Source organism: Erythrolamprus reginae, chromosome 3, assembly GCF_031021105.1.
Source record: "Erythrolamprus reginae isolate rEryReg1 chromosome 3, rEryReg1.hap1, whole genome shotgun sequence".
Lineage (NCBI taxonomy): Eukaryota > Metazoa > Chordata > Lepidosauria > Squamata > Dipsadidae > Erythrolamprus > Erythrolamprus reginae.
In genome coordinates this window covers 197,981,571-197,993,735 of record NC_091952.1, presented here as the reverse complement: position 1 = coordinate 197,993,735, position 12,165 = coordinate 197,981,571, and the positions used below count along the sequence as shown (strand labels likewise).

The 12,165-nt window shown below is 38.2% G+C and overlaps 1 protein-coding gene across 18 annotated transcripts in view; it reads left to right on the top strand.

Annotated features, from left to right (window-relative positions):
• The window catches only part of PTPRM (protein tyrosine phosphatase receptor type M), a 546,727-nt gene that overhangs the window by 367,990 nt on the left and 166,572 nt on the right, over nt 1–12,165 (top strand). For 7 of the 18 annotated variants that reach the window (XM_070747555.1, XM_070747556.1, XM_070747553.1 and 4 more), the window contains one exon: nt 5,118–5,147. The exons of the other annotated variants lie outside the window; for them this stretch is intronic. In XM_070747555.1, the coding sequence (XP_070603656.1) occupies nt 5,118–5,147 (30 nt within the window). The remainder of the gene's footprint in view (nt 1–5,117; nt 5,148–12,165) is intronic. 18 annotated transcript variants of the gene reach the window in all.

Below are 12,165 nucleotides of genomic sequence, written 5' to 3'. Positions count from 1 at the left end.
TTCCTTGTTATCCTTATCATCATGTTGGCCTTTTTTTACAACAGATGCACACTGTGTTGAAACTTCCATTGAATTGTCTATGATCATTTCAAGTTTTCTTTCTTCATCAGTCAGTGAGTTCTCCTCCCATTAAGTTATATGAATAGTTAGGTTTTGCCAATTCACCATAACATCCACATTTTGTTATGTTTTAATTGTTGTTAATTTGATGTTTATTTATTTATTTTCTTCATGTGTGAAGTACTAATAAAGTTAGAATCAGAGATGAGTCTCCACAACATGTGATTAATACTTTGTTGAAACCAGGCCATACCATTCTGTAAGTAAAGAATATAATCACATTTGTAATCTGTAAATATGAACTATTATCTTTTTATAAGATGAGACATTAATTAGACCACAGGCCACAACCTTCAGTCCACAGACTGATACCAGTTCGCGGCCTGTTGGGAATCTGCCTATTTAAATAGCAGGCAAGTGTGTATGTTAGTATTGGGGATTTTCTTAAACTTATAATATTTTAATTAATTGGATTGTATTGGATTGTTTTTCACTTGTTGTGAGCCGCCCCGAGTCTTCGGAGAGGGGCGGCATACAAATCCAAATAATAAATAAATAAAATAAATAAGTGCACAAAGCTCCATTTGTGCAAAGAGTAGGTGCACATGAGAAATTATCACCTGCCCACCACCACTGCTGCCATGGCTGGTCCCACTGATTCAGAAAGGTTGGAAACCTCTGTAGTAGCACTGGGATAAACAATTTGGAGAGGATATGTTAATGTTATAATTAGTTAGCACTGTAAAACATTGAAATGTTGTTTTTCTTCATTGTTCATAAACAAATTATTTATTTGAAAACTTGGCTCTGCCGGCACGCCTGGGACCGTTGAACTATACCATCTAGCTCTCGCCAAGAAGATATGAATGCTTTTATTTCAGGGGTTTTAATTGTTTTTATATTGTTTTCTATTTTTTGTACGCCTCCCAGAGTCCGCAAGGAGTTGGGCGGCCTATAAATTTAATAAAAAAATAAAATAAAATAATTTCCATCTAGCTTACAACATCTTAGAAATATATAATTTCTTTAGAAAAACTTTGTACTCCACAAGATTAGATGCCACCTGCTTTAAACAGTGCATCTCACAGTGAAATGAACAGTGGAATTTGACTTCTTTAAAATTAAAGTATCCCCATGATGCATAGCAAGATATAGCCGAAGTGAAATTTTAAGTCAGCAAATACTTTCAGTATTTCAGCTTTAGTAGATTCATGTGGATTATGCAAATACAACCCCTTATTTCGTCACTCTTTTGATAGGAAGAACAATTCTAATTTGTATCAAAAGCTTGTTAATATGACATAATGCCATTTCACCAGCTGCCTCTATCTAAACCCCAAATTGGATCATTATTGCAAATGAGTAAGGGGCAGAAAGAGGGTTTATACAAATGATACTTAAGACTCTGTTTTCAGATCAGAAAGCAATAAAAGAATACAGTGTTCCCTCGATTTTCACGGGTTCGAACTTCGCGAAAAATCTATACCACGGTTTTTCAAAAATATTAATTAAAAAATACTTCATGTTTTTTTCCTTATACCACAGTTTTTCCCACCCAATGACGTCATATGTCATCGCCAAACTTTCATCTGCCTTTAATAAATATTTTTTTAAATAAACTTTAATAAATAAAACATGGTGAGTAATAATCTAAATGGTTGCTAAGGGAATGGGAAATTGCAATTTAGGGGTTTAAAGTGTTAGGGGATGGCTTGTGATACTTTTTATAGCCAAAAATAGTGTATTTACTTCCGCATCTCTACTTCGTGGAAATTCAACTTCGCGGGCGGTCTCGGAACGCATCCCCGGGAAAATCGAGCAAACACTATATTTACCAATAACAGTAACCGAAGACAAAGTAGGAAAAATAGAGAAAGATGAAAAGATTGTTTTTATTCTACTACTACGGAGTCAATAGAGCAGGCCTGCACAACATTTGGCTCACCAAGTAGACTCGTGTTGCCCACAAAATTTTTTCAAAAAATAAATACATTTGTTGCTCTTTTCTCAAAAGGCCCACTGCCTAGCACTTTCAACATCACCAAGCCTTACCACCACTATCATCTCCAGTGCTGCTTCTGCTGCTCCTTAGCCACCACATACGGTAGCTGATTTTGGTATGCCAGATATTCCTTTGCAGCCTGCAATGATTTTTAATTTAACAATGGGACTGTTTTCTCCCTACCAGTTTCTGAATATTTCAAAGTTCATATATTTAAGAGAGGCCTAGGATTATCTTGCAAATGTAAGCCTTGCTAAAATTAAGTAGCGGTAGTCCTCAATTTATGACCACAATTGAGCCCAAAATTTCTCTGGCTAAATGAGACAGTTGTTAAGTGAGTGTTTCCCATTTCATGACCTTTCTTGCCACATTTGTTAAGTGAAGCACTGCAGTTGCTAAGTTAGTAATGTGGTTGTTAAGTGAATCTGACTTCCCCATTTACCTTGCTTGACAGAAGGTTGCAAAATGTGATCATTTGACTGCAACCGTCATAAATATGAGTTAGTTGCCAACTGTATGAATTTTTATCACATGACAATGGAGATGCTGCAACCGTCGTAAGTGTGAAAAATGGTAATAATCACTTTTTTCAGTGCCATTGTTACTTTGAATTGTCACTAAACAAACTGTTTGACGTTCAGGACTACCTGTAGTTAGGTAGCAATAAGAAGAACGTTGTTTTCTTCTATACATTTTAGTCTGTAGTTTGACCTCTGTCAAGTATTCATTTCCGTAAAAAATTCATCATTCCTTAAAATAAGGGCAGAAGAGTTATGTCAATGTTCAGTTTTCTGATATCAAGTAGTAGTGTAAAATATTTCCTGAAATTTAAAGCAGTTGATTTCTAAATCATTTCAATCAGGCGGGAGTTGCCGCTCCCGCCACTAACAGGGTGTGCTGCACGCAGAGTTTCGCGTCTCCTGCATGCGCATCCAAGTGAAATTTTGCTTCCTGTGCATAAACAGAAACAAAATCTCACTCGGATGCATGTGGGCACACCACAAAGCTGTGCATGCAGCTCAATTTTTGCTACTGATGCAGCATCCTTATCCCCGGTAGCAACCCAATACTGATTTCAATTCCGAATAATAAATCTCAATATAATTTTGTAGTAATTCTTTATCCAAACACTTAACAATTTCCCAATAATTAATTTGTATGGTATGATAGCAACAATAGTTGCACATTCCTGTTTCTATAATCAATGTTTGAGAATGCTGTATCTTGGAAGTCTAAAAAGAAAAGAAAAATGTAATTATCTTCAAAAATGTATATTTGCAATATTTCTATCATACGTAGGAGCATGGACAAAGGAGTTGTTTTGTATGCAGTTCAAAAATATAATAAATCCATAATAACAACTTTGAAAAGCATATTACATCCTCCCCTTTAAATAGAATGTTAACATTTGTGCATTTAGCAACTACGTAGGGTTAAATATTAAGGAAGTAACAACTTAGGCATAAACAATACTGAAAAATAAGAATGTAAAATCAGGAAGCATTTATATGCAAAGTAAATGAGTGATAAAATCCTTATTTTCAATGGGACTCTTAGAATATTATCTATAATCCTTTGTCAGGCTTATTTATGGTGAATTGTGGATTGTTTTGTTTTATTTTACAAGTCAGTAAAGCACTATGCTTGTTTATTATAAGCAAGGTATATTATTTTACTGACTCTTGTATACTTCTGTTACCTGTCCTTGCAGCTAGTTAAAATGATTAATTGTATCTTCCTTAGTTTTTAGAAATATTTCTATATGAAACATTTCTGCTGTTCTTTGAAAAATCAATAGTGCCTAGCCTTGTTTTTTATTTCTATACTTATCAGCTATTTTGGTCAAGATAGAACTGTGTTGTCTTTTTAAAAAAGCCCTCACAGGTTGAATAAGTGCTATAGCTCCATCATACCTACCAGGGCTGATACTTGCCATTGGCCTTGATTGCCCGACCACATCTTTCTGCCTTTTAGTATTAGCTAATGCCTGAAAGCTACTCAAACATTTTATATTTTCTGTATCATATAAGGAATTATGGGTAATGAAAATAGCTGACCGTTTGTAGCCATTTCACATTCACCACAGTGTTGATAAAGCTGTTATCACTGCTTGTTTCTTCAGCCACACTGAAAAAATATGTTATTTACATATGCTTGAAAAAATATGTTATTGGAGCTTTGGCAAGGAACTGCAGAAATGACAAGTACTTTAAACAAAGCAACAAACATTTAGTAAGGGTGGGGGTAGATCAAGGTTTTTTTTATGGGATACAGAAACAAGCAAACATACATACATTTGGTATATGTGATGTATCAGAAAGCAAGAAATCATGCAATAAAAACATTAATTAGTCTTGAAAATTAAATGATAGAGAATTAATCCTTGATAACATTCCGTAAATGGCAAATTTATGGGTTATGCCAATCCCTTTCCAAAATCAATTTCGGTTTTGATATCATTTTCAATTTAAGAATTTTTAAATTTATTCTCTGATTCAACCTTTTTCTGAAAAAGCTAGTTGTTGCATATCAAAAGAAGAAATGACTTTAGTTAAAAGGAAAATATGGTTTTCTGAACTTCAAAATAAGACCATGGATGCCATGCTAAGATGTTGATATCACAGATAATCTTTTTTTTAATGCAGATTTAGAAAGAGCTGGCAAAATAAAAACATCTTTTCTCTTTTTCCAAATGTCTTAATAATTATGTTTTTAAAATGTCTACTGTTATTTCTCCTGGAAATATTATAATATGAATTGTTTGTGTGTCTCTGTATTTATGTTTTATATGCACGTGAAAGACATAATTGTTATTGATGGCTACTAAAAAAAAATCTCTGTTATTAATTTACTGCTAAAGCTGTTGTGAAGAGTGAATATATCATCTGTCTTTTCCAGATGTGGTGCATGGTATGAGATGCATTCTTGCTATCTTTTCATTTGTTTCTCCAGTTCTAGCTTCATCTCGATTTTTTCATACATTAATATTTGGCTTTTCTTTCCTTCCATTTCATCTTTTCCTACACTGCCTAAAATCCTTCCACCATCATGGCAGAAGAAGCTATCACTCCTACACTTATTACCTGTAAGTAACTTACTTGTGCATCATCAGAGTCATGCTTTCTGCCATGTTGTCCTTCTGTGCATGAATAGTATATTCTAATAATTCCCATTCTCTTGTGAAACTCAAACACTTTTCAACTTTGCTTGGAACAAAACATTTACCTGTCATTGCAATGAATTCCATTTCCCTTTACGTACCTTTGCCACGTACTGTGTGTTAAGTATTGTATTTTTTTTCCATTTAACACTATTAGAGAAAATACAATTACTAAAAGATATTCTTAAGAATAAGACTCAATACTTTTAATCAAAACATTTGAACCAATAATTCCAATCCTATTTAGAATGAGAACCTAAATGGGAGATGGGATGGAAAATCTCTACTTTTTTGTCCTTACTGAAAAATGTGGAATCATCCACTAGATTTTTAATCTTGTTCATAACAACTACAGTATTGCTGGAATGCTGTTGGAACATATAACATCAGGCAGCCTTGTCCAATATAACTTCTTTTTATAGTTTAGTTTTCAAATTCCATAATCATTGTCATTTGAAATAAGAATTATCTTGCTGAAGTTCATTATGTTTTTAAAAAACCAAGGTGGGCAAAGCTTACAAAAGTTATTATCATTTTGATAAATTAAGATAACACAAAACAGGAAAGACTTCATCTCTGAATTTTTCAAAAAGGTTTACACATTTTGTTTGCAAATGTCCCCTTGAGATTTAAATTCACAAGGATTGTTTATATGATATGATGAAATAGTGGATAAGTGGGAAAGGACCAGAAAGCTCAGATTCAAGTCTACCTTGACCATATGTGCTATATCTCAATAGATTGTTGTTGCAATTATTTAAAAAAGAAAGAAATGCTATCTTGAGCTTCAGAATATATTTTACAGCTGTAAAATATTCTGTGCATTTGATTGAACAGAGAAATAGAAATTGAATGAATGAATGAATAACTAAATAAATAAATTTTGGTTCTTAGATATTAGATGTATTTATGAAAATCTGAATTTTATGTAAGAAATGTTAAGTAATGTTCTTGTAAGAACATTAAAATATTTTTTTACAACTTTTCAATCAATCCTAAATGAGAAAAAATAGTTCATAGATTTTTAGCTGTAACATTATTCATTATTTAATGGCATGTTTTTATCATAATATTTGCATGTGTTTAAGTCTTCATGTTATAAACTAACACTTAGAGTGTTCATATTTAGGAACACAAAAATAATTCTTCTGTATGAACTAATTTATGTAGTGAATTGAGAGTCAAACTTACATGGAGTTGTCTTGTTCTGGCTTACCCAAGTAATTTACCTATAAATTACAGAGTAGAAAATCAAGAATGATTTCAGTGTAAATAATATATTTGTTTATCCATTGTATTTTTTGGAGAAATAATGGGTGCAATTTTAAAAAGCTATGGAGAAGGGCATAGCTTAATAATGAATTGAACTGTTAGTTTTCAAAGTGATTTAATGAAATATTGAACCCCGTTCCAAGCACACAACTATGAGAAATGAGGTAAATAGATACAAATCAGTATGTAGCTAAAGGAAAGCAACAGATAAAGAAAACTAACTTTGGAAATCTTGTTCATGAGCTTTAGTCATTTAGACAGATGTGATCTGAGATATGATTTGTCAGAATTGCTTCATATTTCCCACTTCATATTTCCCAAAAACAAAGTAATCAGACTTTGTTTGAAATGTTTCTTTATCATTCTTATCTCCAATTAAAGTTTGTACTCAAAGGAGACCAAAATGACCTCAAATTGTGTTTACTGTACTTTACAATGTTTCTCAATCTGGGGGTCGGGACCCCTTTGGGGGTCAAATGACCATTTCACAGGGGTTGCCTAAAACCATGGGAAAAGACAAATTTCTCATGGTGTTAGCGACTAAAGCATCTATTCAGGTCCCTTGGAACATATTTTTTTCAATCCGACCAATCTGGCATTTACAGTGGGGGTGTCCCTCTGACCTTCCTACCAATCAGCTTAAAGCTCTGTTGGAAGAATTGGTGCTAGACTTATTGTTGGGGGTCATCGCAACCTGAAGAACTATTAAGCGTTCATGGCATTAGAAAGGTTGAGAACCACTGCTTTACAAGAAAGACAAGGAAATGTAACAGCAATGGATTGCTCCTTGTTCTGAGAGCCAGTAGTGTCAGCGGTGGAAGGCTGCTTGGGATGCTTCAGTGCATGCACAGAACCGGTAGCAACACTTTTTAGAACCCACTACTAAAATGTACTCATTTCCTGTGGTGGGGAAACCATAAGGGGGAAACCATAAACTCAGGATTAAAACTGGTTAGGCACCGAACAGATTAGTATAAATGTGGAGTTGATACATTCCAGTATCAAGCCTGGGAAAAGAATAGGAAAAGGTCCATTGAGAGTCAACAATACTTTCAGGGAACTAGGACTCGCTGTTTCAAAGTGATTACTTGTTCCAGCCTCTCTCATATACCTGGTGACTTGGGATGTCAGGGCCTTGGCCTCAAGTTGCTGTTGCTTAATGCCAGATCTGTCTTTAAAGCCCCCCCTTGTTCAGGATTTAATTCTGGAAGAGGCGGCTGACCTGTCATGCATAACTGAGACCTGGCTAGGCCAAGAGGGTGGTGTTCCCTTCTCAGAGATCTGTCCAGATGAGTTTCAGGTTTTACATCAGCCATGTCTCCAGGGAAGGGGTGGTGGAGGGGCAGTCGTTGTCTGGAAAAGTTTTTGTCCTCATAGGATCCCTGCCCTGGAGATAGTTGGATGTGAATCTCTCTTCTTGAGACTGGACTCAGGAGCTTTGTTGGGTTTGTTGTTAACAAACCTGCCCCCCAGCTGTGTTACAACAGCCCTGCCTGCTCTGCTAGGTTGCCAGGCTTATGGTGCTAGGGGACTTCAATTTGCCTTCAATTGGTGATCCCTCAGATGCGGCTCAGGACTTCATGGCTTTCATGATGACCATAGACCTGACCCAAGTAGTTCAGGGTCCAACTCATGGAAGCGATACACACTTGACCTGGTGTTTCTCTCAGGGCAGTGGAGAAATGATCTGGAATTAAGGGACATAGACTTTAGGATGCTGCTCCCCCAACACAGGGAGGCAGATCCGATTAAGTGGTTCTGTCCTAAACACATAATGGACCCTGAAGGGTTCCAGAAGGAGCCTGGAGTGATACTGGACTCCCTTGTCCACAATCCAGCTGAGTCCTTGGTGGCTGCCTGGAATAGGGTGGTATCAGGGCACTGGGCCAGATTGTGCCTTTGTGACCTCTCCACAGCGATGGCTCCAGGAAAGCTCTCTGGTTTACCATGGAGCTCCAGGAGATGAAGCGCCATTAGAGACGTCTAGAGCGATGCTGGATGATCAGTAACTCCAAGTCTGACTGAGCCTTTATTATGAGTTATTTAACGGTGATATGGGTAGCAAAATGTTCACATTTTCCCACAATTATTGCATCCGCTGATTCAGTCCAGCCCCCTATTTAGGGTGACTCATTCCTTCTTTAATGTAGAGGGAATGGAGGAGCCCCTGCGGTATAGAGCTGAGGAGTTTGCTCACTTTCAATCGGATAAAAATCACTAAGATTCGGATGGACCTGGACTCCAATTGGACAATTCCAACCAAGATGAGAAAGGCATCCCTATTATAGGGGATTTGAGAATTTGAGCCTGTGACTCCTGAGAAAGTAGACAAGGCTATGGGAGCAATCAGTTCCTCCACTTGTTTGTTGGACCCATGCCCCTCCTGGCTGGTTTCAGCCAGCAGGCAGGTGACACGAGGCTGGTTTCAGGCTTTAATTAACATATTCTTGAATGAAGGGTCCTTACCGCAACCTTTAAAGGAGGCGGTGGTGAGACCACTCCTCAAGAAGCCTTCCCTGGATCCAGCAGAATTAAAGAATTTCCATCCAGTCTCCAACCTTCCCTGGGAAAGGTTGTAGAGAAAGTGGTGGCACTTCAGCTCCTACGGTCATTGGATGGACCCTTGTCCTTCAGACCTGGCTATAGCACAGAAAATGCTTTGATCATGCTGATGGATTATCTCTAGCGAGCCCAAGATGGGGGTCATTCCTCTATCTTGGTGAAACATGACTTCTCAGCGGCTTTCAATACCATTGACCATGGTATCCTTCTGGGATGACTAAGGGAACTAGAGTTGGGAGGCACCATGCTGCGGTGGTTTTCTCCTATTCACAGTTGATGTTGGCAGGCGGACAGAGGTTGACCACTAGACCCATTGTTTGTGGGATGCCTCAGGGCTCGGTCCTCTCTCCCTTCCTATTTAATATCTACATGAAACCACTGGGTAAGGTCATACAACATTTTGGGGTAAAGTATCAGCAATATGCTGATGATACCCATCAGTATATCCACCCCACATCAGTTCAATGAAGCAATGGATGTGATGTGCTTGTTGTCTGGAAGCTGTGGGTGTCTGGGTGGGTGTCAACAGGCTCAGACTCAACTCGAACAAGAGTAGCTGTGGGTACACCCCACTAAAGACTATATTGACCCGCCATCCTTGGCTCTTGGGGAGTGGAGGAAGAAATTGTCCCCCTCAGAACGGGTTCACAATTTGGGTGTCCTCCTAGACCCACAGCTAAGATTGGACCAGCATCTAACGGCTGTGCCTAAGGGGACCTTTGCATGGGTTTGTCCGGTGCACCAATTGTGACTCTACTTTGATCAGGAGGCTCTCCACACAGTCACTCATGCCACTCATGGTTGGATTATTGCAACGGACTCTACATGGGGCTACCCCTGAAGAGTGTTCAGAGACTATAATTGGTCCAGAATACAGTGGTTGTGGGTGCACCTAGGTACACTCACATTACACCAATCCTACTCGAGCTTCACTGGCTCCCTATTGGTCTCCAGGCTCAATTCTTGAATTGAGCCTGGAGACCTCAAGTGTTGGTTATTTAAAGCCCTACGTGGCTCAGGACCAGGTTATCTCTGAGACTGCCTTCTATCTCATAGTTCCCAGCAAGCGGTAAGATCCCAGAGAGCTGGTCTCCATGCCCTCAGCTAAATGGGTCCGCGGGTAAGATCCTTCTCTGTGGCTGCCCTGGCTCTCTGAAACCAACTATCCCCTGAGATCCGGATGCCCCCACTCTATTGACCTTCCAGAAAGCATTAAAGACCTGGCTTTTCCGGCAGGCTTGGGGCCGTTGATCTCGCAATTTTATGAGGTCTTGCCTTGAATGATATGAAGATATGCGAGTTTAACTGTTTTTTTTAAAACTTTTATGATGTTTTAAAATATATTTTATATCCTGTTGTAAGTCGCCCAGAGTCCTTCGTGAGTTGGGCAGCATATGAATGAATGAATGAGGTTTTGAGGGGAGGGAGGGAGAAAAAGGGAGAAAGCTTAAGATTTTAAATGCAGGTTGGAGAAATACTGTCTGTTGAGGTCTTGATTTATGTCTTCTGCAAATACATACTTTTTTTTCTACAATAAAACAGTTTATGTAGGAATACTGAGTCCTTGGCATTGTTATCTAGTTCCTAAATGAGGTCAACCCTCTGAGATAGACCAAATCAGGAAACGGACACCATAAGAAATGCTGGAATTCTACTTTATTGCTATAGGCTACAGTAACAGATGTTTGGCATAAGAGGGAGGGAAGGAAAAGTCTTATGCCAAAGAAAATCAAGGCAGCGCAATTTAAGTTTCTTTCTCACACTGCTTTCTAGGGCTAAATCTATATTTTTTTAATAGTTGCTGCATGTTTTCTTCAAAGCCAACCCTGCATGCCACTACATATGCAGAGCTTTGTTTCTGGGAAAGTATAAAGGTATAGCTATTCTTGATCTGAAACTCGAGAGCAAAATTTGCCTATTACACTCCCAGCAGACCCCATGATTTGAATCAGAGAATATATAAAATGTCTCCTCAAGATCAGTTGTACCATATCAGGGCCTCATATAAGTGTTATTCTGTCATTGTCAAGAAATTCCTCTCATTACTGCCATATGCTGGCTTTCTACCAGGTTTCTTCCTTCCTGTAAAAAACTAGGTTCCATAGTTACTGAACTATTTCCCATATTTACACAAAGCAATTATGCTGCCTTTTACCTACAGCTTTCAGCTACACATTGTAAATCCATCCAGTTTTCCACTGATTTACCAAATCCTTAAGTATTCTCTGCCTTGATCAACACACACATTTGCACATTATCTAGATCAGGAGAATAGGGGGAAAATAAGGTGCAGTGTATGTTAGATTCCCAACAAATATTTCATTTATTGAAAGCTCATGGAAAGCAGCAAATGATGTACACTCCGTGGCCTGCAATGGCTGCCTATCAGTTTCCGGTCACAATTCAAAGTGTTGATCATGACCTTTAAAGCCCTACATGGCATTGGACCAGAGTACCTCCGGAACCGCCTGCTACCGCACGAATCCCAGCGGCCGATAAGGTCCCACAGAGTTGGCCTTCTCCGGGTCCCGTCGACTAAACAATGTCGTCTGGCGGGCCCCAGGGGAAGAGCCTTCTCTGTGGTGGTCCCGGCCCTCTGGAATCAACTCCCCCCGGAGATTAGAACTGCTCCCACCCTCCTTGTCTTCCTTAAACTACTTAAGACCCACCTATACCGCCAGGCATGGGGGATTTGAGACATCTTTCCCCCAGGCTTATCATAATTTATGTTTGGTATGTATGTGCTGTTTGGTTTTTAATTATGATAGGGTTTTTAATTTTTTAATATTAGATTTGTGCCATTATAATATTGTTTTTATCGTTGTTGTGAGCCGCCCCAAGTCTTCAGAGGGGGGGGGGCATACAAATCTAATAAATTATTATTATTATTATAACCATATCCCCATTCAACAATTTAGTTTTAATACAGCCAAAAACCATATCATTGGCCTCATAATTTGCAGCAAGCCCAGTAAGACAAGGAAATTAGAAGTTAGAGATGCAGCCAGATAAAACCATTGCATAAACATAGAGCAGTCTCAATGGCAGAAAAAAGCCCAAAGCTCATGTGCTCAGAAGAAAAGAGGTTAAGATTTAAAGCATGGGGTAG